This window comes from Protomyctophum parallelum (genome assembly GCF_964188405.1).
Source record: "Protomyctophum parallelum genome assembly, chromosome: 2".
Classification (NCBI taxonomy): domain Eukaryota; kingdom Metazoa; phylum Chordata; class Actinopteri; order Myctophiformes; family Myctophidae; genus Protomyctophum; species Protomyctophum parallelum.
This window is the reverse complement of record NC_139699.1, coordinates 40112764-40137439: the sequence shown is the minus strand read 5'-3', so window position 1 is coordinate 40137439 and position 24676 is coordinate 40112764. Positions and strand designations below refer to the sequence as shown.

At 44.0% G+C, this 24676-nt stretch overlaps 1 protein-coding gene across 1 annotated transcript in view; it reads right to left on the bottom strand.

The window, feature by feature from the left end:
• Positions 1 to 24676, bottom strand: part of LOC310854617 (transient receptor potential cation channel subfamily M member 1-like) — a gene marked incomplete at both ends in the record, with an annotated part of 67222 nt that overhangs the window by 39918 nt on the left and 2628 nt on the right. Inside the window, 13 exons of the mRNA XM_083759292.1 lie at positions 4892 to 5032; positions 5808 to 5858; positions 6591 to 6725; positions 7349 to 7516; positions 7792 to 7892; positions 8731 to 8803; positions 10201 to 10324; positions 11062 to 11236; positions 12534 to 12705; positions 16050 to 16174; positions 19713 to 19926; positions 20360 to 20537; positions 23528 to 23604. Of these exons, the coding sequence (XP_083615418.1) occupies positions 4892 to 5032; positions 5808 to 5858; positions 6591 to 6725; positions 7349 to 7516; positions 7792 to 7892; positions 8731 to 8803; positions 10201 to 10324; positions 11062 to 11236; positions 12534 to 12705; positions 16050 to 16174; positions 19713 to 19926; positions 20360 to 20537; positions 23528 to 23604 (1734 nt within the window). The remainder of the gene's footprint in view (positions 1 to 4891; positions 5033 to 5807; positions 5859 to 6590; positions 6726 to 7348; positions 7517 to 7791; positions 7893 to 8730; positions 8804 to 10200; positions 10325 to 11061; positions 11237 to 12533; positions 12706 to 16049; positions 16175 to 19712; positions 19927 to 20359; positions 20538 to 23527; positions 23605 to 24676) is intronic.

The following is a 24676-nucleotide window of genomic DNA, read 5'->3' as shown; positions in this document are numbered from 1 at the left end:
CTCGTTAAAATAAAAACGTGGAACATGTCCGAGCTATAGTTTCAAATAGTCCGCCTCACCGCCATGCAGCCACCACATTTCAGCCATGACACACACTTCATGGCCATACTGTAGGTGAGAGAAGGTAGGAAGATAGAATCTCATCACAAATAAAACTGACACTTGTGTGAAGTGATTGGCGCCCACATGACATCAAACAATGTACGTCATAAGTGCCCTAAAAACAAAATTAAAGTCCATAGACCTGGCTGCCATATGACGTAATATTCAAAAGCCATGCATATAGGAGGGCCCCTCAAAAAAACAGTGGAATTATTCCAAGCTATAGTCTCAAATCTCTCAATCCATCCATATCCAGCAACATATCCAGAGTCATGGGTCAGGTCACAGGGGGTCTCCTCCCAATGGACATATAATCCATCTGGTCCTTGGTCTGCCAGGGGGTCTCCTTCCAATGGACATATAATCCATCTGGTCCTTCGTCTGCCAGGGGGTCTACTTCCAGTGGAGATATAATCTATCTGTCCTTGGTCTGCCAGGGGGTCTCCTTCCAGTGGAGATATAATCTATCTGGTCCTTGGTCTGCCAGGGGGTCTACTTCCAGTGGAGATATAATCCATCTGGTCCTTGGTCTGCCAGGGGGTCTACTTCCAGTGGAGATATAATCCATCTGGTCCTTGGTCTGCCAGGGGTCTACTTCCAGTGGAGATATAATCTATCTGGTCCTTGGTCTGCCAGGGGGTCTACTTCCAGTGGAGATATAATCCATCTGGTCCTTGGTCTGCCAGGGGGTCTCTTCCCAGTGGGACATGCGAGGACCCCTCCAGGAAGACGCTCAGGAAGCATCCGTACACTAGATGTCCGAACCACTTTAGCTGTCTCCTTTCCAAGTGGAGGAGGAGCGGTTCTACACCCATCTGCTCATCCTAGCTCTAAGGGCAGCCACCCACCTGAGAGAACTCATTTCAGCCACTTGTATACGTGATCCTATTCTTTCGGCCATGAACCAACACTTCATGATCATAGGTGAGAGTAGGAAGGAAGATGCATTTCATCCCATGGTCTCTTAAAATAATCTGTCGCTAGTTTCAAATCTCTCCACACACATTGATGAGACAATCAGCTGAATATGGTGAGTGAGATGTGAAAGACTCTTATCAAGTGGCTTCAAAACCAAATGAATGAATACAAATGAACAAACAAAGAAAGTCATTTACCCATGCATTGATAAAAATGTTTTCCTTTTTATATATATTTTTGCATATTGTTCTGTGAACCCCAGATAATGGGGATATATATATTTTTTGTAATACTTGATTTAAATAAATTTGGAAAAAAAAGTAGTTTTTTTGTTCGCGATGAGCCAATCAGATAATGATTAGGATTAGTTGTACAAATGGATGCAGCGTTCCCTTCAACTCCTTCGAATCAAATCTAACATTGGAGGACCTCTGATCCAGATGATGGATCTCTGATCATCCGGGCCCACGAGTTAAACTTTTAATCCCTCTGATCGGATAAAATATGGATTTTGGGGTGTTCAAACTCCCTGATATCCAATCAGATCAGCCAATCCAATCCAAGCCGTAATCTGGATCAATCTTCAAAATGGGTAGTTAAAAACAAAAGAAATGGATTGGGATCTGGATGTACTTGACCCCACTGGAGGGCTGCAGTGGATTACTAAAGCAAAACACACTTTACAATTAATTTAAACATCTTTCAATAAACAAGATGTTAAAGGTTGTACATTGAAATAAGGCATAATTTGTACAACTTCTCTGGTAGGTCTGTGAGACAGGTCTTCTCTGGTAGGTCTGCCAGACTGTCTGACAGACAAACAGGTCTTCTCTGGTAGGTCTGTCAGACTGACAGACATGTCTTCTCTGGTAGGTCTGTCAGACTGACAGACAGGTCTTCTCTGGTAGATCTGTCAGACTGACTGACTGACAGACAGACAGACAGGTCTTCTCGGGTAGGTCCGTCAGACTGACAGACAGACAGGTCTTCTCTGGTAGGTTTGTCAGACTGTCAGACAGACAGGTCTTCTGGTAGGTCTGTCATACTGACAGACAGCCAGGTCGTCTCTGGTAGGTCTGTCAGACTGACAGACAGGTATTTTCTGGTAGGTCTGTCAGACTGACAGACAGACAGGTCTTCTCTGGTAGGTCTGTCAGACTGACAGACAGAAAGGTCTTCTCTGGTAGGTCAGACAGACAGACAGACAGACAGACAGACAGACAGACAGACTCTGGTAGGTTTGTCAGACTGACAGACAGGTCTTCTCTGGTAGGTCTGTCAGACAGGTATTCTCTGGTAGGTCTGGCAGACTGACAGACAGACAGGTCTTCTCTGGTAGGTCTGTCAGACTGACAGGTCTTCTCTGGTAGGTCTGTCAGACTGACAGGTCTTCTCTGGTAGGTATGTCAGACTGCTTGAGAGAGGCCAAACCAACAGGTTACAGAAATCTTACATCTTAAATATTAAATTACATGTGTGAAGTGAGGGGCAGTCTTGTCATACATCAACATACATCACCTTCGTGCTCAGCCAGTCAAATAATCACTATGGAGTACACACAGACGCACAAAGCTGGGCATAGGAGGGGCTAGCGGCCCTCAAAAAAGAATAAAGCAAACTATTGTATTTACAGCTGGGAAATGTAGAGTTAGCAGCCCAAATGTCTAGGATCACAAAAACATAAATTATATGAAATATAATTAAATAAAAATAAATAAAAATAGGAAAAAAAGAAACGAAACTAGGCCTACTGCCATGATCAGAGACCATGTCTTTTTCCAACAAAAAACACCACCTTAATGCTGAATTCACGCTCTCTGCTGCCCCCTAGAGTTAAAGTGGCAACATGAACATGGAGACAGACGAGGAAGTAGTTCAGATCAAATACAATAAAACAAATGATGAATAGAGAAAGGCATTCTGTGTGTTGAGGTGCACATAAGTCGAGAGTGCTAATTTAACTATGAGTGTCTAAATGGATCCACCGGTCCATTAACAAATGTTAAATTAAGACGTCCATAATTTTCAGTGGAGCACTCCAAAGAACCACATTCTGGCAAACCATCAAATTCAAATAATGCCTTGTTCCTCCTAGCTCTCCTACAGTCTGACCCCCTCTAGCTTCCCTACAAAGCACTTGCCCATCGAGAAAGTACAGGTGATGTTCACATCTCAAAAATGAAAAATCTCTCTCAGGAAGGAAGTCCATCTTAGCTTTCCTACAGTCTGTCTCTCACTCAGCATCCATACAGTCTGTCCATCTTAGATTTCCTAGAGTATATCCCTCTCAGCTTTCATACAATCTGTCCATCTTAGCTTTCGTACGGTCTCTCTCTAGCCTTCCTAGAGTCTGTCTGTCTCAACTTCCCTACGCTCTTCTTGTCATCCTCCTCCTCCTCCTCACAATCCGTCTCTTCCCTACCGTCTTCCTGGCGGTCCTCCTCCTGCGTCTGACAGGAGTGGCGGACACGGCGGCCCTGCGTCTCCTCCTGGGCTTGGCCACGGAGGTGGCAGCCCTCCTCCTGCGCCTCCTGCGGGGCAGAGGACTGGCCATTGAACCAGCGGAGACTGCCCTGCGTCTCCTCCTCCTGGGCTTGGCCACAGAGGTGGCGGCCCTCCTCCTGCGCCTCCTGGGGAGGGGGCTGGCGGACATGGCGGACACGGCCCTGCGTCTTCTGCGCCTTACTGTTCCAGACGCTTTCGCTGCCACCGTCCTCCTCCTCTTTCTTGCTCCCAGCTTGGCCACTGTCGCCACCATCTTTTACCACGGTCTAAATACACGAGTGCTACAGTCCAGAAACAGATCTTGTGTGCAATGCTACGCAACTGACGAACTCACTCAATGGCACTCGGTTGACAACATATATACACCGGGCCAGGGATGAACTCCATGTATGGGTACCGGTATATGTGTGATCATTGTGATGACAGTCATCTATGACGTTTCTATGACCACTGCTCCACAGACCTCCAGGACATGAGGACATGCTCCACCTCCCTCCACTGTACGCATGCAGGACAGTGAACCAGCCGCCCATGCACAGCCACACCAGAACATGCTCTCAGCCTCCCAGGCTCCAATACACACTCCTTGGACTAAAGCTTTTCTCCTCACCACTGTCCGGGTGTGGAACAGCCTAACAGAGCTAGTAGTTTAGTTTAGTTTAGGCAGTGGGTGAATCTGGGTGATCAGCTATAAATATAACGTGGACAAAACGGCACTCCGAAATGAAGGATGCAAGACAGGCTCAGATGGACATCCAGCCACCCTAATTAGTGTTGTTTATAAGTGTGCCTAGTTCTAGCACACCAGTCGTGCAATTGCTTCCTCTCTGTGCACAAATAATGATGCATGCCATAGGAAATCCAATGCATTACATTTCATCCTTGTCACTTTCATATTTACTGTGCACTTTATTTGTGTTTGTATGAAACGACATTATTGCCCTGTACACCATTTTAGATGCAAGGTATACTGTATATAAAAGAAGGCATTTTCCCTGTTTGCCTGCACCCATGAGTGTCATGGCGCATTCCCCGCCGTCCATACCTTTCCTTCAGATAGACAGAGCTTCCTTGCTGTGACGCAAAATACATCACCATTTTGCAGAACAGATCTACACGCTGACGGGTTCCAACCCACAATTTCCGTGGGGGTGGACAGGGACTCTGGTGGCACAGTGGTAAAGTCCTAGCCTGGCGGGGCCAGACTCATAGCGTGGATTCACTGACACTTCCTCCCCGAAGCGTCAGTGAATCCATGCTACGAGTCTGGCCCCGCCAGTCTAGGACTTTACCACTGTGCCACCCGAGCACCCACACTCTAAAATGTAGTCGTATGTAAATGATATGTAAATGCATGTGGTCTCACTCGTTTCAGTCCATACAGGTTGTTGTACAACGTCCTGAAAGTCTTCCTGGTGTATTTGCATCGGTAGGCTCCGCCCATCAAGAACTCCAGAACCAATCCGATGTCAATCAAGGTGATCTGGTAGTCAGGTGGCAGGTTTCCCTTGGAAGGTCACATAAAGGTCATTAACGGAATTTCCTAGATAGCATATTGCCATGCAGCGCTTTTTAGCATTTCTACTAAGCTTTCGAGAAATCAATCAATCAATCAATCAATCAATCAGTCAGATCGGGTCCTTTGTGGTCCGTAGAGTTTAATAAAGGTGTTTTAATCCTGCTATGTCTGAATTAACCTCCGCCAGATGGTGGCAGTAGTGAGTTCCTCCTCCTGCCTGCATCTGGACTCTCTCGAGCAGAGACGATGTACTCCGAACCAGTTCCTTCTGATCGAAGCGATATGCGGCCGTATGCGGCCACTAGAGGCGGGATCAACGCGAGACTGATGACGTATTGAAGCTGTGCCACAGCACACATGTAAACACAACCTAACAAGACTATACAACACGAAATTATTATGGAGATATCAGATTTTTGTCCCGCTGCTTTGGGTTCATCGTTTCTGCTTGAGAGAGACCAGATGCAGGTAGGAGGGAACTCACTACTGCCACCAGAATGAATGGCATTAATGCACAATGTAGCTTTTTTGCTTCTAATCTCTTTTTCTCCAATTTCTTTTAATTTTAACAATTAATTTGTCCACACACACTTCTGTGTTGTCACTGCTGTTGTATCTTACTGACTCACCTGCCACCTCCACACGTACAGTACGCACGCGTGTGTGTGTGTGTGTGTGTGTGTGTGTGTGTGTGTATGCATGCGTGTGTATGCATGCGTGTGTGTGTGTGTGTGCGCTTGCGCACGTGCGTGTGTATTTGTACCTTTTTCACGTCTCTGACAACAAAGTGCAGTGTGTTGGTTGGCCCCAGTCTCTGTGGAAGAGGAGAGGACTCTGTATGACAAACTGTTCAACAGTTAAAGCAAACTATACAAACTATGACATATTGACCAATCAGAAGAGGGGGTGGAGCTAAGTAACACCAATGAAGGACTTTAAACTGAGTGACTCACAGGGAACAAGGACTCTAAACCGAGCCCAATGAACATGAATGAGCTATATGTTTAGCACCTCAAAAATACTTTTCATTTCTCCATCCATCCATTTTCAACCACTTATCCGTAGTCGGGTCGCCGGGGCAACAGCTCCACCAGAGAGACTTCTCTCTCCAGAGCAACATTAGTAACTTCACCCTCAGTAAACAGAGAGCTTTGCCTTCTGGCTCAGCTCTCTTTTCACAGTGCGGTACAGCGACTGCAATAACAATACTGCCCCTGCCGCTCCGATTCTCCGACTGATCTCTTTCTCCGTCCTCCCCTCACTTGTGAACAAGACGCCAAGACACTCCTTCACCCATGGGGCAATGTCTCATTCCCTATTGAACTGCACAATCCATCGGTTTCCTGCTGAGAACCATAGCCTCCGATAGTCAGATTTGGAGATCCTCATCCCAGCCGCAGTAAACTCGACTGCAACTGCAGTCCAGTGAGAGCTAAAGGTCTCGGACCTTAGCCCACCGAACCATATACCCTCTCCACCACGGCTTTGCCTTTGTGTTTGTTTTGTTAACAAACTGTATCTAACTAGATTTGTGTGTTCTTCTCACCGTGTTGTAGAGTTCCTCCAGGCGGGGGATGGTCAGGAAGTGGTGTATGTTCACCCCGTTTTCTATCAATAGCTTGACGAAGTCCACCCTGTCCAACACCAAGGCATCCATCATGGCCTGCTCCAACGAGTTCACCTGACAGACAGACAGACAGACAGACAGACAGACAGACAGACAGACAGACAGACAGACAGACAGACAGACAGACAGACAGACAGACAGACAGACAGACAGACAGACAGACAGACAGACAGACAGACAGACAGACAGACAGACAGACAGACAGACAGACAGACAGACAGACAGACAGACAGACAGACAGACAGACAGACAGACAGGGATCGATCAGAGGTGGGCAACTTTCATGATGATCACTCGCTCCACAGGACCACTATATTTCCACACTCACTCCAGACGGCCAATATATCTCCACACTCACTCCAGAGGACCACTATTTTCTCCAGCACCAGGGGTCCACTATATTTCCACACTCACTCCAGAGGACCACTATATTTCCACACTCACTCCAGAGGACCACTGTATTTCCACACTCACTCCAGAGGACCACTATATTTCCACACTCACTCCAGAAGGACACTATATTTCCACACTCACTCCAGAAGGACACTATATTTCCACACTCACTCCAGACAGAGGATCACTATTAGAGTAATGTTAACTCTGCTAGTCATTAAACTACATAATACTGAAGTAATTAAAGCGGGTCATGTTTGCATGTAGACAGACAGGTCTTTTACCCAGTTGAGTAGCTCCAGTTTCCTGGGGTCGGTCTCTTCAGGAGGCTCAGGTTTGTTTTTTGCTCCTTTTCCACCTTTCTTCCAGCGAGCCTTCGCCCCTCCCCCCCCTCCTGCGGCTCTCGCAGGACTCTTGGGCTTGTCCAGGGTGTTGTTCATACTGTTGACCGGCTGGAGGGACAGCAGAACAGCTAACGTTACAATTACAACCATTTACAATTTGTAGACATTAAATCTGACACAGACATTGTAGTGAGTCAGCCGTTTTAGAGAAAGGAGAAGAGTCTAGGACGTGAGGAGAGTTGTCCAGGGTGTTTTACAGAAGGGAGAGAAGAGTCTAGGACATGTGGAGCGTTGTCCAGGGCGTTTTAGGGAAGGGAGAAGAGTCTAGGATGTGGGGAGCGTTGCCCAGGGTCTTTCAGGGAAGGGAGAAGAGAGTGACAGACCGGCAAGTGAAGTCCGTAGACAAAGATCTGACTCCTAGCGATGTCCACTCTGTTCCATGCTAATGCCAAACTCAGCTGATCTTTGGCAGATGCGTTTGTACCTGCACGTGTGAAATGTGACATTCTGCAATATAAGTATACTTTAAGTAGCCTACATTTTAATCGATACTTTTGTACTTTTACTCAAGTACATTTTGAATTCCAGACTTTTACTTGTAACAGAGTATTTACACGCACGCGCGCACACACACACACACACACACACACACACACACACACACACACACACACACACACACACACACACACACACACACACACACACACACACACACACACACACACACACACACACACACACATTTTTGTTACACCATCACTACAGGTATATTTTACCCAAAATATATTAAAATAAATATAATAAAATATTCCATTAAATAATTATCATCAAAATATATTGAAATACAGCAATACATGGCAACTTGAGGTACTCTTCTTTAATATTTTATCATGACTTTTCACAAATAATCATAGAATGGATGGAGCTGGGTGGTCCACCCATTCCATGGCAATGGTCCAGTGAAGGAAAAGAACGAACAAAAAAAGTCCATTGTGGGTGTATGGGATTTTTCTCTATCACACTATCACTAAAGACGTGTGAAATTGACCGAACACCTGCCTGTAGAAAAAACAGGGATGTGGGCAGGGAAACAAACCTACCTTCTAAGATGTCACTGAGCATCATGAAGGTACTTAAAGACCCACCTCAGACCTCATGAGCAACATTATGAAAATTACAACAATATTGTCCGGGTGAAAATCACCCGTGTTTAGTGTTCTAGGGTTAAGTCCCTTCTCTACGAGTCTACGGTGTGTGTGTGTGTGTTTGTGTGTGTGTGTGTGTGTGTGTGTGTGTGCGTGCGTGCGTGCGTGCGGTACCTTTCAGCAGTGCAGTCAGGATGCTCATCTCAATATCCTGTTGTCCCTCTGAACCCATACGGAACACTGTGATCTGCATGGTACAAATGTTACCATTCATCTATAAACACTGTGATCTGCATGGTATTAATGTTACCATTCATCAGTGGCTCAGGATGTACTGTATAGTGGCCCCATGGGAACCGGGAGGGTCCCCAGAGCACCAAAGTCTGACGTCATTTACATATCCTACCTGGGTCTGAAGTCTGGGTTGCGTTTTTCCTCCATTGTGAATTCCCACAGATTTTTTAAAAACACTTATGAGACGCCATACGTTTTCCACGGGTTCTTTGTGACACGTCACACATGTGGATCACGTGACCGGGAAAAAACGAGTCTCCCCCTGCCTGTGGGAGCCAGTGGAAAACCCCCACACAATCCTATGGGACAACGCAGCGCAATGCGATCGCCTCCGTTTTTCAATTTTTTTCTCACGGATCGATCAATGAAAAAAAACAGCAGTCAAAGGGGGTTAAAGATTAATTCAAATTGTGTTAAATAAGAACTGTGTTAGAAAAATCCCACTCAAATCCCAATGTATTATGTCAGAATATTATTATTACATAATATTATTATTATTATTATTACTTGCGCAAGCAGAGCATGCAAGTAATGTTATCAGTCAGGTGCTACGATGCATATGTCCAGGGCCAGTATAATGACGTCATATGCTGGCACCAAGCTGGCCGTGGCGTGCAGGTATGTTTTCCGTCATGCTACGAAGCATATGTCCCATGACGTGATGAAGTTATGTACCAATGTCCCTTAGAATGCATATGATATGACGTCATATGCTTGCCCCGGACATACGGAAGCAGACGGTGCAGGTATGTTTTCGCGGTTGTCCCATTACGTGATGAAGAGTATGTACCAATGCCAGGGTATAATTGGTTTACGATGGTGACGTAATGATATGTTTCAGTGTAAGGGACATACGCATCAAACCACCCGAGTAACCACATTGTACCACTAATTACTCAGAAATTACATTCGTATAGACATATAAACATATATAGACATATGAGCATATGACGTGATGAATATATGTACCAATGCCAGGGTATAATTGGTTATCGATGGTGACATAACGATGACATGTTTCAGTGTCGGGTGGACTAAAGGTAAATGCCCCTATGTATACATGTATGTACCGGTAATCTGACACCACTGCCATAACAGGCATAATCATCATTACCATACTTCAAAATACTACTTTTTCTCCTCCAAAAGCAAGATACGTAGCAAATAGCTAAACCTAATAATTCAATATTGCAAACGTTCCTTCACAGAGAGGCTGAGATTTGAAAGTTTGTAGCGGTCTACAGTACTTGCACGCTCTGCTTGCCCACTAGTAGGCCATTTATGGCAAGGTGTGCAACAAGCAAGTAGGCACTCGACAGAGTGCAGTTCTAGTTATTATTTGATACATACCAGACTCTTCTTCTTCATGCATTCTGTCACCATGAGGAGGAGGTGTTGAGCTTGGCTCTGAGTGTAGTTGAAGGTCTTCTGGATGGTCACTAGCAGCTGCTCTTTGACGCTGTCACTCATCACCCTGAAGAAAAAATTACAGCTGTCAACCACTGTCACTCATCAGACTGACAACACAATGACAGCTGTCAATCATCACTCTGATGACACAATGACAGCTGTCAATCACTGTCACTTGTCCTTGACATGAAAAAGTTTGAGAACCACTGATATAGAAACAGGTTTTTCAGAAAACTGTTAGGATTTAGAAGACTTTTTTATTTTTATTTTTTTGTAATCTTTTTATTGAAATTTCAATAGTATAGATCTCAGGAATCATAGGGCAGACACAATGAAAAGAGTATTATTGCACAAATCATGCCCCTTCAAGACAAAAGAAAAAAGAAAAAACATTTCCTCCATTTCAAGTCTCAATTTAGTAAAGCCAACTCCCAATTCCCCAGCCTCTCTATGAGTACGCCACCATCTTCTGTCCACCTGACAGTAGAAGACATTTCTTTTTCCGGCGTCAGGTCTTAATGGGTTAAACAACATTAAACTTTGCCACTCATGTGCATGTGCGTACCCTCTATACTAATGCATAGGTGTTCTGAATCTGAATGGGTTATAATGATACAAATTTAATACAATAATACAAGGTATGTGTTTTGGTGACACTCACCCTTATATTCTTCCTCAAATATAATAAAGTTGTGTGTGTGAGACGTGTGTGACGTGAGCGTGCGTGTGTGTGTGTGTGTGTGTGTGTGTGTGTGTGTGTGTGTGTGTGTGTGTGTGTGTGTGTGTTTTGGTGACACTGACCCGTCTTCCAAGCAGTATCGATGTGCGAAGGACAGGATATCGGAGGCCCGCCCACTTCCGTCACACAGCACCACGGGGACGGGAGGCTCCTCCCTCAGAGACTCCAACACTATGCTGATGACATTAGGACCGCCCTCCAGGATCAGACAGACCAATGGGACACCCTGACCCAGACCTGACACGCACACACGCACGCACGCATGCACGCACAAATTACAATGGGCAGGGTGAATACTGAGATGGACAACCCAAGTGCTGCGTCTAGCTTTAAATCAGAAACCAGGTGACATTGGAGCCTTCAGCTTCAGATGGACCTGCAGGCCGGCGGTGGGCCATCGTTGCAGCGACGAGTTGATGAATGACATGGTTGGAATGGCACACTATGACTATAATCCCTGCAGTGGTCACGGAGTCAATTTGTCCAGCCCAGGTGCTGGACAAATGGCAGTACAAGAAGAAGAAATGGAGTCCGCAACACTGGTATGAAAACCTCTGCTCCACTGGTTTAAAAACAGGGGGGAGGCAAAATCGGTGAAAACATATTATTTTAAAAATATTCCTAAAAACAGAACGAACTGGAGCTGGGAACTTCTCTGGTCCACGCATTCCTGGGACACGTGAGAATGGTCCAGTGAAGAAAACTAAATAAACAAACAAAAAAAGTCCATTGTGGCTGTATGGGATTTTTCTCTATCACAGAACACAGGTGAAATTCACCCAACACCTGCCTGTATGTGTTTGTGTGTGTGTTAGGTTGCGCACAGGTGGTGAAAAACAACCATTCTGTTTTCGTGCTCAGACCCAGCCAGCCACCCAGCCACACACATAGCTCTGTAAGGGACCACTCAAAAAAACTGTACGCCTCCACCGGGAAGACATACTGTTGTATTCTAGTGGCTCACTGAGGAGCCCCCACCGGGAGGAAACACTGTTGTATCCTACTGTCTCACCTGCCAGTGTCGAGCCCTCACCGGGAGAACGTACTGTTGCATTCGTCATAATGTCCGGACACGCGGGTGGCGCGGTGGTAAAGGTAAATGTCCACCATGGCAGATGTTGTGGGTTCAAATCTACCGTGGTGCAACCAGCTACTCTATACGGATACAAATTGGCCCGTGTTCACGGGAGGGAAGGAAGGTGATATTTGTCATTGTATGTACTCCTACAGGCTGGGGGCGGAGCCTGTCAGCAGGGAGTGTTGGACGGGAGGAGTAGGACAGAGGCTCAACATCCTCCCAGTGAGGGCTCCTCACTGGTAGGGGAGTCAGTAGGATACAACAGAACATCCTCCCGGTGGGGGCTCCTCACTGGTAGGGAAGCCAGTAGGATACAATAGAAAATCCTTCCGGTGGAGGATACAACAGCAGTGACAACACAGAAATGTGTGTGGGGAGGAATTCATTGGTATCATGACTAAATTGAGGAGAAAAGAAGTGCTCAGATGTGTTTAATATTACTGTTTAATTGCTTACGTGTGTTAATCTTCTGTAACGAGATGTGTTTTTCCAGCTGTCGTCGCAGTCGGATCTCAGCTCCGTATTTCCCGCAGGTCCCGTTGTCAATCAGGATGAAGTGGGAGTGGGAGGAGTTTAGGACCGCCAACTTAGACAGAGGGTTGGACATGGTCTGATACGACTTGGTCACCTGACATACGCGCGCACGCGCGCGCACACACAAACACACACACACACACACACACACACACACACACACACACACACACACACACACACACACACACACACACACACACACACACACACACACACATGTCTAAATGATGAATCACACTGGCCCTAATGTATCAATGCAATTCAGAAACCATCTTCAATTTCAGCCCAGGAATCAGATGCCTGTCAAACTGTTAAAACAATGCTGCTCCATGTGTCTACATGAAACAAACTGATGATGCTCTATGTGTCTACATGAAACAAACTGATGCTGCTCTATGTGTCTACATGAAACAAACTGATGCTGCTCCATGTGTCTACATGGAACAAACTGATGCTGCTCTATGTGTCTACATGGAACAAACTGATGCTGCTCTATGTGTCTACATGGAACAAACTGATGCTGCTCTATGTGTCTACATGGAACAAACTGATGCTCTATGTGTCTACATGGAACAAACTGATGCTGCTCTATGTGTCTACATGGAACAAACTGATGCTCTATGTGTCTACATGGAACAAACTGATGCTGCTCTATGTGTCTACATGAAACAAACTGATGCTGCTCCATGTGTCTACATGGAACAAACTGATGCTGCTCTATGTGTCTACATGGAACAAACTGATGCTCTATGTGTCTACATGGAACAAACTGATGCTGCTCTATGTGTCTACATGGAACAAACTGATGCTGCTCTATGTGTCTACATGAAACAAACTGATGCTGCTCCATGTGTCTACATGGAACAAACTGATGCTCTATGTGTCTACATGGAACAAACTGATGCTGCTCCATGTGTCTACATGAAACAAACTGATGCTGCTCCATGTGTCTACATGGAACAAACTGATGCTGCTCTATGTGTCTACATGGAACAAACTGATGCTGCTCCATGTGTCTACATGGAACAAACTGATGCTGCTCTATGTGTCTACATGGAACAAACTGATGCTGCTCTATGTGTCTACATGGAACAAACTGATGCTGCTCTATGTGTCTACATGGAACAAACTGATGCTGCTCTATGTGTCTACATGGAACAAACTGATGCTGCTCTATGTGTCTACATGAAACAAACTGATGCTGCTCTATGTGTCTACATGGAACAAACTGATGATGCTCTATGTGTCTACATGGAACAAACTGATGCTGCTCTATGTGTCTACATGGAACAAACTGATGCTCTATGTGTCTACATGGAACAAACTGATGATGCTCTATGTGTCTACATGAAACAAACTGATGCTGCTCTATGTGTCTACATGGAAAAAACTGATGCTGCTCTATGTGTCTACATGGAACAAACTGATGCTGCTCTATGTGTCTACATGAAACAAACTGATGCTGCTCTATGTGTCTACATGGAACAAACTGATGATGCTCTATGTGTCTACATGGAACAAACTGATGCTGCTCTATGTGTCTACATGGAACAAACTGATGCTGCTCTATGTGTCTACATGAAACAAACTGATGCTGCTCTATGTGTCTACATGGAACAAACTGATGCTGCTCTATGTGTCTACATGAAACAAACTGATGCTGCTCTATGTGTCTACATGGAACAAACTGATGCTGCTCTATGTGTCTACATGGAACAAACTGATGCTGCTCCTTGTGTCTACATGGAACAAACTGATGCTGCTCTATGTGTCTACATGAAACAAATTGATGCTGCTCCTTGTGTCTACATGGAACAAACTGATGCTGCTCTATGTGTCTACATGGAACAAACTGATGCTGCTCTATGTGTCTACATGGAACAAACTGATGCTGCTCTATGTGTCTACATGGAACAAACTGATGCTGCTCTATGTGTCTACATGAAACAAATTGATGCTGCTCCATGTGTCTACATGAAACAAACTGATGCTGCTCTATGTGTCTACATGGAACAAACTGATGCTGCTCCTTGTGTCTACATGGAACAAACTGATGCTGCTCTATGTGTCTACATGAAACAAACTGATGCTGCTCTATGTGTCTACATGGAACAAACTGATGCTGCTCTATGTGTCTACATGGAACAAACTGATGCTGCTCTATGTGTCTACAAGTCAAAGTCACGATTAGGGATGTAAATTGTTATTTGTTACTCGATTAATCGATCATTAAGACATTATTCAATTAAACTTAATAGTTAACAAAAAAAATCATAAATACTGAGGTTCTATAATTGGACAGTTTTCTGTGAATGTAATGCTGTCTGCGTACACTTGTGGCCGAGGAACGCACATGTGGGACGGTTAAAATAAGTCCCCTCACCTTGGTAGCCACAGAAACGTCTCTGCTTTTGCATGTGATGTGACAGCACATTTAAATTAATTTGTATTCCTCATACAGAGATGCAATTGCCTGGCCCTGTATGTCAAATGGTCAAATAAATATTTGATTAAGGAATATAATACACCCTTTGTATTTTTTTTAGCAAAATGTAGATTTAGAAAATAAACGCAGTTTATCAACTAACTCGATCGATAAGGTTATCATTTTATCAATTAATTAATTACTTCACGTCCCTAGTCACGACACACGATACAATGATAAATGCAGACAATTGCAGTGATCTCGCTGTACTCCATGTTACTTGTACATCTATCTATAAATGCACCAAATCTGCTGTGGACATTTTAAATAAGAAAATGTTTAAATAGTTCACCTAACACCTACTGTTCATGATCACTGTTGCTGTGTTTATGTGAATGCATTTTATATAGTATTTTAGGGATTCACCGAAAGGGAAATTCTTGGCCGAAATCGAATACCGAATATTGGAAACCGAATACCGAATTTGCTGTCATGGCCGTACCTTAAAGCTACCTGATTTATGGCAAAATAAATAGTTCACTTAAATAATAATCACTATTATGGGACCATAAAACATTTATTCAGCTCTTTTGAATGCATCATTTGCATACGCTATTCGGTGATATATTTTCTGCCTATTCGGGCTGAAAATGCTTTTTTACTTTCTGCGGCCGAATATTCGGAGCATCACTAATTTTAATGCATCTGTGTATTTTTTGTAATGTTTTATTGTTGTAACTGACTGCCGGTGTGCCAAAGACAAATTTCCATTTTATGTAAATTTAATGGACAATAACGTTTTCCTTATCCTTATCCTTAATCCACGTAACTCGAGAATTGTTTGCCCCACCGACTTCAAATTAAACACACAGATTCCTCACCTCCACAGGGAGTGCAGTGTCCGGTGTCGGATAGTCAGTTGTCCAGAACCACCCCCAAAGTTCTCTAGTCTAAATAAATGTAGGAACTCCATGGTACGTGTACATCTAAATGTAGGAAATGGTACTTACATCTCGACCAATGAGGTCTTCTTTGTTCTCGATGATGCCCCAGGGAGCCATGCCGATGGCCCACACCTTACCTCTGGACTTAGAGGAGTGGTCCTTCAACGCATCACCCACGTGACGAATCACTCCTAAGAGCCAATCAAAGAAAAGGGTTAGACAAATAAGTCCTACATGAACCAATGACAGAACAGGGTTACACAAATCACTCATATGAGCCATGACAGAATAGAGTTAAGACGAATCACTCCTACAGCCGTACAGCCGAGATCCAAGCCATTCTACGACTTTTTGTAAACTCGTCAATCTGGCCTCCTTGATGCTGTCTCCATGCTGGAAAGCTGAAAATCTAATTCCGTTTTCTGGATCATTCCCTCGACGTGACCTGCTGTGGTGCTTATTTACTGAGCAAGTCTGCACCATTGTGAGGTCAGTGAGGATAGTCGCTCAATGTAAACAAACCAGACACAAGCCAACAAGTATGGTGGCCGCTCCCACGTGACACATATGTTGACGCCCCATTAAGGACATTTTGGTACGCTCTATACACAAATTAATATACATTTTCATATTTTTGAGGGGCACTAGCCCTTCCTATAGACCGATTCCGTAGCGGGTCTCATGGTCGCAGCCTACGTATTTCCTGTAGGCGGACTCGACGTAGCTGCGGGGATAAAACCCTCACCAGGCGCACCTCTTCCACTATAAGTGAACGGCAGAGTGACTGATGTTAGTTTGCCTCAAACTTTACTCCTTTACCTGCTTTTTTACTAACACTAACATTACAAAGATGCCCAGAACATCGAGATGAACCTGTGTAGTTTATGGCTGCTCCAACAGTAGTGGCAACATAAAAATAAAAAAAACGGAATGTCTAATATCCACCGCGGTGGCGGAGACCAGAGCCATTGAGTAATGGTTGAGACAAAGCAGTGAAAGATACATAACGCAAGTCTTACCGAATACCAAATATTTCTGTTTTATTAACACAAGGCTGCTGTACTTTATACCTCATACTTTAAATGCTTAGTATGAGGTATAAAATACAGCAGCATTGTGTTCATAAAACAGAAAGATTGGGTATTGGGTAAGACTGAAATTATGTATCTTTCAGGACCCTTCATTGCTTTGTCTCAACCATTACTCAATGGCTCTGGTCTCAGCCACCACGGTGGATATTTTGACATTCCGTTTTTTTTATTTTTTATGTTGCCACTACTGTTGGAGCAGCCATAAACTACACAGGTTCATCTCGATGTTCTGGGCATCTTTGTAATGTTAGTGTTAGTAAAAAAGCAGGTAAAGGAGTAAAGTTTGAGGCAAACTAACATCAGTCACTCTGCCGTTCACTGTAGTGGAAGAGGTGCGCCTGGTGAGGGTTTTACTCCCGCAGCTATGTCGAGTCCGCCTACAGGAAATACGTAGGCTGCGACCATGAGACCCGCTACGGAATCGGTCTATATACAGGTTTGTTTTGTAAACGACCATTGACAACAAAGTGAAATTTTGTATATAATGTGCCTCATTACGTCATATTATCCATTTATTGTTAATGGCATTTAATTGTGTTTGCACCGTTTGTTTTTACATCACCATTACATCACCTAATCAACATGAGTTAGACTTTAATATATTAGCGCCCCTCACTTCACACGGGTGTGATTTTTTAATTTTACATCATGAAAGTTTTTCATTTTTTGACAGGTTTAATGTTTGTTTTCAGTTCAATGCTTGTTTTAAAGGCGTAGTGAAATAAAAAATGTGTTTATTAAATGGAATAATGTCTTATAAAAATCAATAATATGCTATAGCATATTATACAAAGTTTTGTCACTTTACTTAAAAGGTCACAAAGTCATGCTATAGGGTATTATAAAATGATACAACTGCTAATAACCATTAAAGAATGTGGTCACTGTCGAGTTATATATGGATGTACGGAAAGTATTATCAGAATTGGTGGTAAAAATATAGTGAGTCAAAAATGATTGATCAACAGTTCCACACTGATAACTGAAAAGGGACTGAAATGGGTCTCTCTGGCACATTCCATGGATGCGACCACTCTGGTAGGGGGTTGCTTATCTGATCCTGCTGTGAGAAGAGGTTTATGACTTCCACAGGCAGGCAGAAACTCAAGTCACTGATTACAGGACATGTCTGTGTAGGCACTAGGAGCCATAACCTGGTTCTTTAATTCCTTTCATTGATAAATGTGTTCTAAGTAACCAATATTATACTGGGTTAGTAAAGCCTAGATAATATAAGTATGTAATGATCTAACAGTTGATCTAGAGATAAGCAGCAGCTCACATGACAGAAAGTGATGGGAGCTGTTGCAAAAGCTGTCCCAGTGGGTGCACAGGCAATAAAGGTCCGTGCTTTCTCATTGGCTGAGACAGCTGTCCCTGTCGATCTGATTGGTTGCAGAAGCAACTCCCTTGCTTTAAGTGTACTGTTTGGTCTAGAGTTGAATTAGATTCACCAGACCATCGTGACAGAAGCGAGCAGAAGGCCAGCGGTAATTATAATGATATGATTGGTGCATTATTCATAACTATGTTTTAATGTGTAATATGATAATTAGATTGTAACCAAGTGTTATTGTGTTTCTTTTCTCCAATTAATAATCTTGATACGGTAGATTTAAAACCACATACCTGGTACACACACTTATTACAAGTGGCCACATACCTGGTACACACTTATATAGTGGGTGGAACACCACACAAAGTGGAGCCACACACACATTACAAAGTGAGCATGGTGGAACCACACAAAGTGGAATACCGCACACATGCACACTTACTTAGTGGAACGTCACAAAGAGGAATACCATAATTATGTTTCAATATAACTACACTTCTCCAAATGAGAGCAGGGTTAGGTAATAGGCTTTAAGGGCTGCTAAAGGCACAAATTCCAGGGTACTATTATCAGCATGTGTGGAAAGAGTTGAACAAACGTGTGAATGTTGTTATTATGTGTTTTATGTTTAATAATGAATTAATAAAAACCCTATAAAAAGCATGTTTGATTCGTAAAATAAGGAAATTATTGAACCACTAAACAAACCAATGTGCGTGTTATATCTAGCTAAATCTGCTTGCATTCTGGGGAATTCGGATCCCGGCAAATCTCACCGAAAACCGAACAGTCACTTTACTTAAAGGTCTCAAAGTCCTGCTATAGCATATTATTGATGCTTATACATAATTCCATTTAATACACATTGGTTATAATGCATTATGACACAGACATTACAGCACTTCTCTATGTGCTTTTATAACCACCTAAGTTATAATGTGCTGTTCCACTGAGCATAATAATGCATTATGACCAGCACTTATAATATGTTATAAACGTGGTTATAAGTTGTTATACATGATTACAAACATTTACAACTAGTGTTATAATGCCATATAAATGTGCTATAATGCATTATAAAGACAACCTTAATATAAAGTGTTACCCTAATGGTAAAACCTACCAGTACTGGTAAAACCTACCAGTACTACTAATACATTAGACCTACAGTACCAGTACTGACTCCTCCAGTGAAGAGCCAAGCTCCCGTGCAGCAGTTTTAATCAGTCCTCTCCCAAACACCTGCTACATTAATGTACTAATGCATGAATGTACTAATACATTCATAATGTGTAAACCTACCAGTACTGACTCCTCCAGTGAAGATCCATGCTCCCGTGGTAACAGCAGCTTTAATCAGCCCCCTGCCAAACACCTGCTTGATCTTGGGTTGCAGCTCAAAGTTCTGCAGGCCTCCGTGGACGCTGATGAGCAGGGTTGGTAGTTCCAGTCCCCACTCCTTCACCATGAGGTTCAGCAGGTTGTCTGGCTTGGAGTCGTACGCCAAGCGGATGTACTGAAGGACAAAAGGAGAGAAAAACCATGAGTAGGCGCCGGTGGGGCTAGGAACCTGTTTTAACTTTTAACCCATTCTGGGCGGCCGGGAACCCCTTTTGGTGTTTAAGCATTATGTTATGGTTTAGCTATTGAAAAATAGCAGATCCGGCCAGGGATCGAACCCCGACCTCCCAGTTTCAGGGCAGACACTCTAGCCACAAGGCACTGAGCTGGTCCTTGTAGATCTGCTATTTTCAGAGCGCAACACTCGAGTGCAACCAAACATAAAAAACAGTCATTTTGTTGACAAAATTGACAAAAAGAAATATATTTAGTCTTAGTTTTAGTCATCATAGCTTAGTTTAAAAAAAGAACGTCAGTGTAAAAGGTAGTCTACCAACATTTTTACAGTGGACTAAATAAGTACCATAGTAAATTAACCCTGTCAGTACCATAGCCTTGTTCACGTGCCCTCCTCCCTGGAACTCCACGGTGCCGTAGGTGTCAGTGGGCGTGGCTTGTGTGTGTTTGGCAACCGACCAGCGCTCAGGGGGGGCGGCCACAAGCCCCTCCTCCTTGGAGTCGGGAGGCGGGGCCGCATGCTGCGACACCAGCTGACCACAGCCGCACCTGAAAGAGCACATGATCAAAGTTACAACATTACCCGCACCAATGACGTCCCATCCCCCACCAATGACGTCCCATCCCCCACTAATGACGTCCCATTCCCCGCCAATGACATCCCTGGATGTCATCTCAAATCCAACACTTGACATCCTCAGATGTCATTTAAGTTTTTTTAATTTAATAAGTTAGATCGTGCTCTTCGCCACCGTATGAATAGCTCTCGGTTGCGATCAACAAAACCGGAAACTTTATACAACCTTACATTTCAAGTCGTATCATGGTATGTAAATATGTTAATCTCTCCCCCCTAAAGATACAGCATGTCAATAACAGAATGTTAAGAAAATATCAGTTTCCATTAGGACAGATTGAACCCCAGCATTGTGAGCTTTTAGATCTGCTATTTTTTGAACAAGAAGAAACGCACAGAGTACAGTGAAACTGGCATCCGAGTAGTGATATTGATTAATTGTCTCCACCAGGCCGAAGGCATGTGGGGAGAGTATGTTTTGCACTCCGTCCGTCCGTCCGTGTGTCCGTCCGTCCGACCGTCCGTCCGTGTGTGTGTCCGTCCGTCCGTCCGTGTGTCCGTGAGCAGCTAATCTCGGCCACCGTTAACCCGGTCGATGCCAAATTTTGCACACACACTCCCTGGATGCCAACGATGAACCTCTGCCCCAAACTTTCCAGAACGGCCTGTTATAGCGCCTCCAGGAGGCCGCTTTGTGCAAAACAAGTTTTTGCACAGTACACCTACAGATTTTGTCCAAACATCACGCAAATTGGTACACAGTCTCTCTAGAGCCATTCAACGAAACCGGTCTTTCAGATTTCTCACACTCCATCCTGATTGGCTTCCAAAGTTCACAGGAGTGCTCAGTTTCAAACAAAATGCTGCAAATCATGAACACATCGCGTGATTTCCGTGGAATTGTGCACCCACATTCCCACTAGGCCGAGGACGAAATGCCACATGAACAATTTCAACTCAGACTCAAGGTGGCGCTATAACTGGCCGAAAAGTGTTTTTACCTCTAACTGCACGGAGACGAGACTTGAACCACGGCACCCAGTGTGAGAAACCCTGGTATAATGTACACTGTACAGTAGGGCTGGGGCGGTATGGGATTTTTATTAATATACCCCCCCCCCCCCCTAATAAAAGTTACAGGTATGGTGTGTGCAATATTAATTGTGAGATTACCATAATGACGGTAATCATTTAAGGACCACTTTTCAACCTATCTTCATATAATAGGTCCTCACTAATAATCATGATAAAATGGCATGTTTGCGTTACATACCGGCGGTATGGCGGTATTGCGGTTATTGCACCCAGCCCTACTGTACAGTAGGTCTAAGGTGGGATGGACAGAGGTATAATGTACAGTAGGTCTAGGGTGGGATGGACAGAGGTATAATGTACAGTAGGTCTAGGGTGGGATGGACAGAGGTATAATGTACAGTAGGTCTAGGGTGGGATGGACAGAGGTATAATGTACAGTAGGTCTAAGGTGGGATGGACAGAGGTATAATGTACAGTAGGTCTAGGGTGGGATGGACAGAGGTATAATGTACAGTAGGTCTAGGGTGGGATGGACAGAGGTATAATGTACAGTAGGTCTAAGGTGGGATGGACAGATATATAATGTACAGTAGGTCTAGGGTGGGATGGACAGAGGTATAATGTACAGTAGGTCTAGGGTGGGATGGACAGAGGTATAATGTACAGTAGGTCTAAGGTGGGATGGACAGAGGTATAATGTACAGTAGGTCTAGGGTGGGATGGACAGAGGTATAATGTACAGTAGGTCTAGGGTGGGATGGACAGATATATAATGTACAGTAGGTCTAGGGTGGGATGGACAGAGGTATAATGTACAGTAGGTCTAAGGTGGGATGGACAGAGGTATAATGTACAGTAGGTCTAGGGTGGGATGGACAGAGGTATAATGTACAGTAGGTCTAGGGTGGGATGGACAGAGGTATAATGTACAGTAGGTCTAGGGTGGGATGGACAGAGGTATAATGTACAGTAGGTCTAGGGTGGGATGGACAGAGGTATAATGTACAGTAGGTCTAGGGTGGGATGGACAGAGGTATAATGTACAGTAGGTCTAGGGTGGGATGGACAGAGGTATAATGTACAGTAGGTCTAGGGTGGGATGGACAGAGGTATAATGTACAGTAGGTCTAGGGTGGTATGGACAGAGGTATAATGTACAGTAGGTCTAGGGTGGGATGGACAGAGGTATAATGTACAGTAGGTCTAAGGTGGGATGGACAGATATATAATGTACAGTAGGTCTAGGGTGGGATGGACAGAGGTATAATGTACAGTAGGTCTAGGGTGGGATGGACAGAGGTATAATGTACAGTAGGTCTAAGGTGGGATGGACAGATATATAATGTACAGTAGGTCTAGGGTGGGATGGACAGAGGTATAATGTACAGTAGGTCTAAGGTGGGATGGACAGAGGTATAATGTACAGTAGGTCTAGGGTGGGATGGACAGAGGTATAATGTACAGTAGGTCTAGGGTGGGATGGACAGAGGTATAATGTACAGTAGGTCTAGGGTGGGATGGACAGAGGTATAATGTACAGTAGGTCTAGGGTGGGATGGACAGAGGTATAATGTACAGTAGGTCTAGGGTGGGATGGACAGAGTACAGCAACTTAGTTGCAATGGGCCTGGTTTCAAGATATCTAAGGGTGGAAGTGGCTCAGGGGTAGAGTGGCCGGTAGAGCGGCCCGATCGTGGGCTCCCCCAGAGCTAGTGTCGAAGTGTCCTTGAACAAGACTCTGAACCCCTAATTGTTCCCGATGTGCAGGTTGGTGCCTTGCATGGTTTCCTCCGCCATCGGTGTGTGAATGTGTGTGTGAATGCGTGAATGCAATGCACAATCTATGAAAAGCACTTTGGATTAAAGCACAATATATGTGTGTGTGTGTGTGTGTGTGTGTCGCACGTGCGCGCTTGTGCATGTGTACCTGCTGGTATCTTTGCCGGGAATAATGTGGACACATTCTCTCTTCTGGAAATTTCTCTCGATCCAGACTCTCTGAATCTGAGGGAGAAAAACATTCAAAGAAACATCATATTAAACATGAATAACAATGAATTAACATAACATTGCATTAATTAACATCATATTAAAGCTGTTTTAATATATGAGATGTAATTAATTACACACAACAAAATGTATTGTTATGCAGCAATCCTCAGAAAGCAACATGATCCTAATCCCCTGCTTGTGTGTGTGTGTGTGTGTGTGTGTGTGTGTGTGTGTGTGTGTGTGTGTGTGATCCCTCCTTAGTGATTAACCTTTCACTGTGGAGCTCTTTACAACATACATTCACTCTGGATAATAAGGATTAAAATAAGACTATCAGATAATGTATAATTTACTGGATATTAAATATGAAATACTGAGAGAGAGAGAGAGAGAGAGAGAGAGAGAGAGAGAGAGAGAGAGATGGACCCAGTGACCCACAGTGGTCAGTATGGGAAAGGGATAGAGTCTACACAAGAATGCTATAGGACAAAATCTCGTATGATGAAAAATGTTGGTCAACTACTTTTTTTTTCACAGACAAATATCAGCAATTTTAGGCATGTGTGCAACCTGACAACGGTTTTAAAGTATTGTAGAGTTACAACTAAACTAAAGTCTATGTAATGTCTATGTTGTAGTTTGTTGTACTATTACTAAAAAACTATTTAAAATAAAGGGATTAAGATCATTAAAGCTGGGATGTTGCCTGAGTCCAGTGCATTCTGCCAACTTCCGGTCCAGGACTTTGTCACACTTCACCTAGCACTTCACCAATGCAAGTCTGTACAAGAGCGGCCATTGGACTGGCTCCATGAAGTGAACGAACTTCTCACAAGTCACAACTCTCTCATCTATATGGTGTTGAGCTCCTCAGGCTTTGCGTACAGGATGTCCTGTACAGGATGTGGAAGAAGCCTTGATCTGTTAGGCGTGCAGGTCCATGATGATGATGTGGTCGGACCTGGCACCTGGATACATAATTGAATGCCACAGACGAAAAACAGTCTAAGTCCACACTATTGATCCATAATGTATAAATGATAGATAAGGGTTCAGGACAACGAGGCCTTTTCGTGGAGGGGTC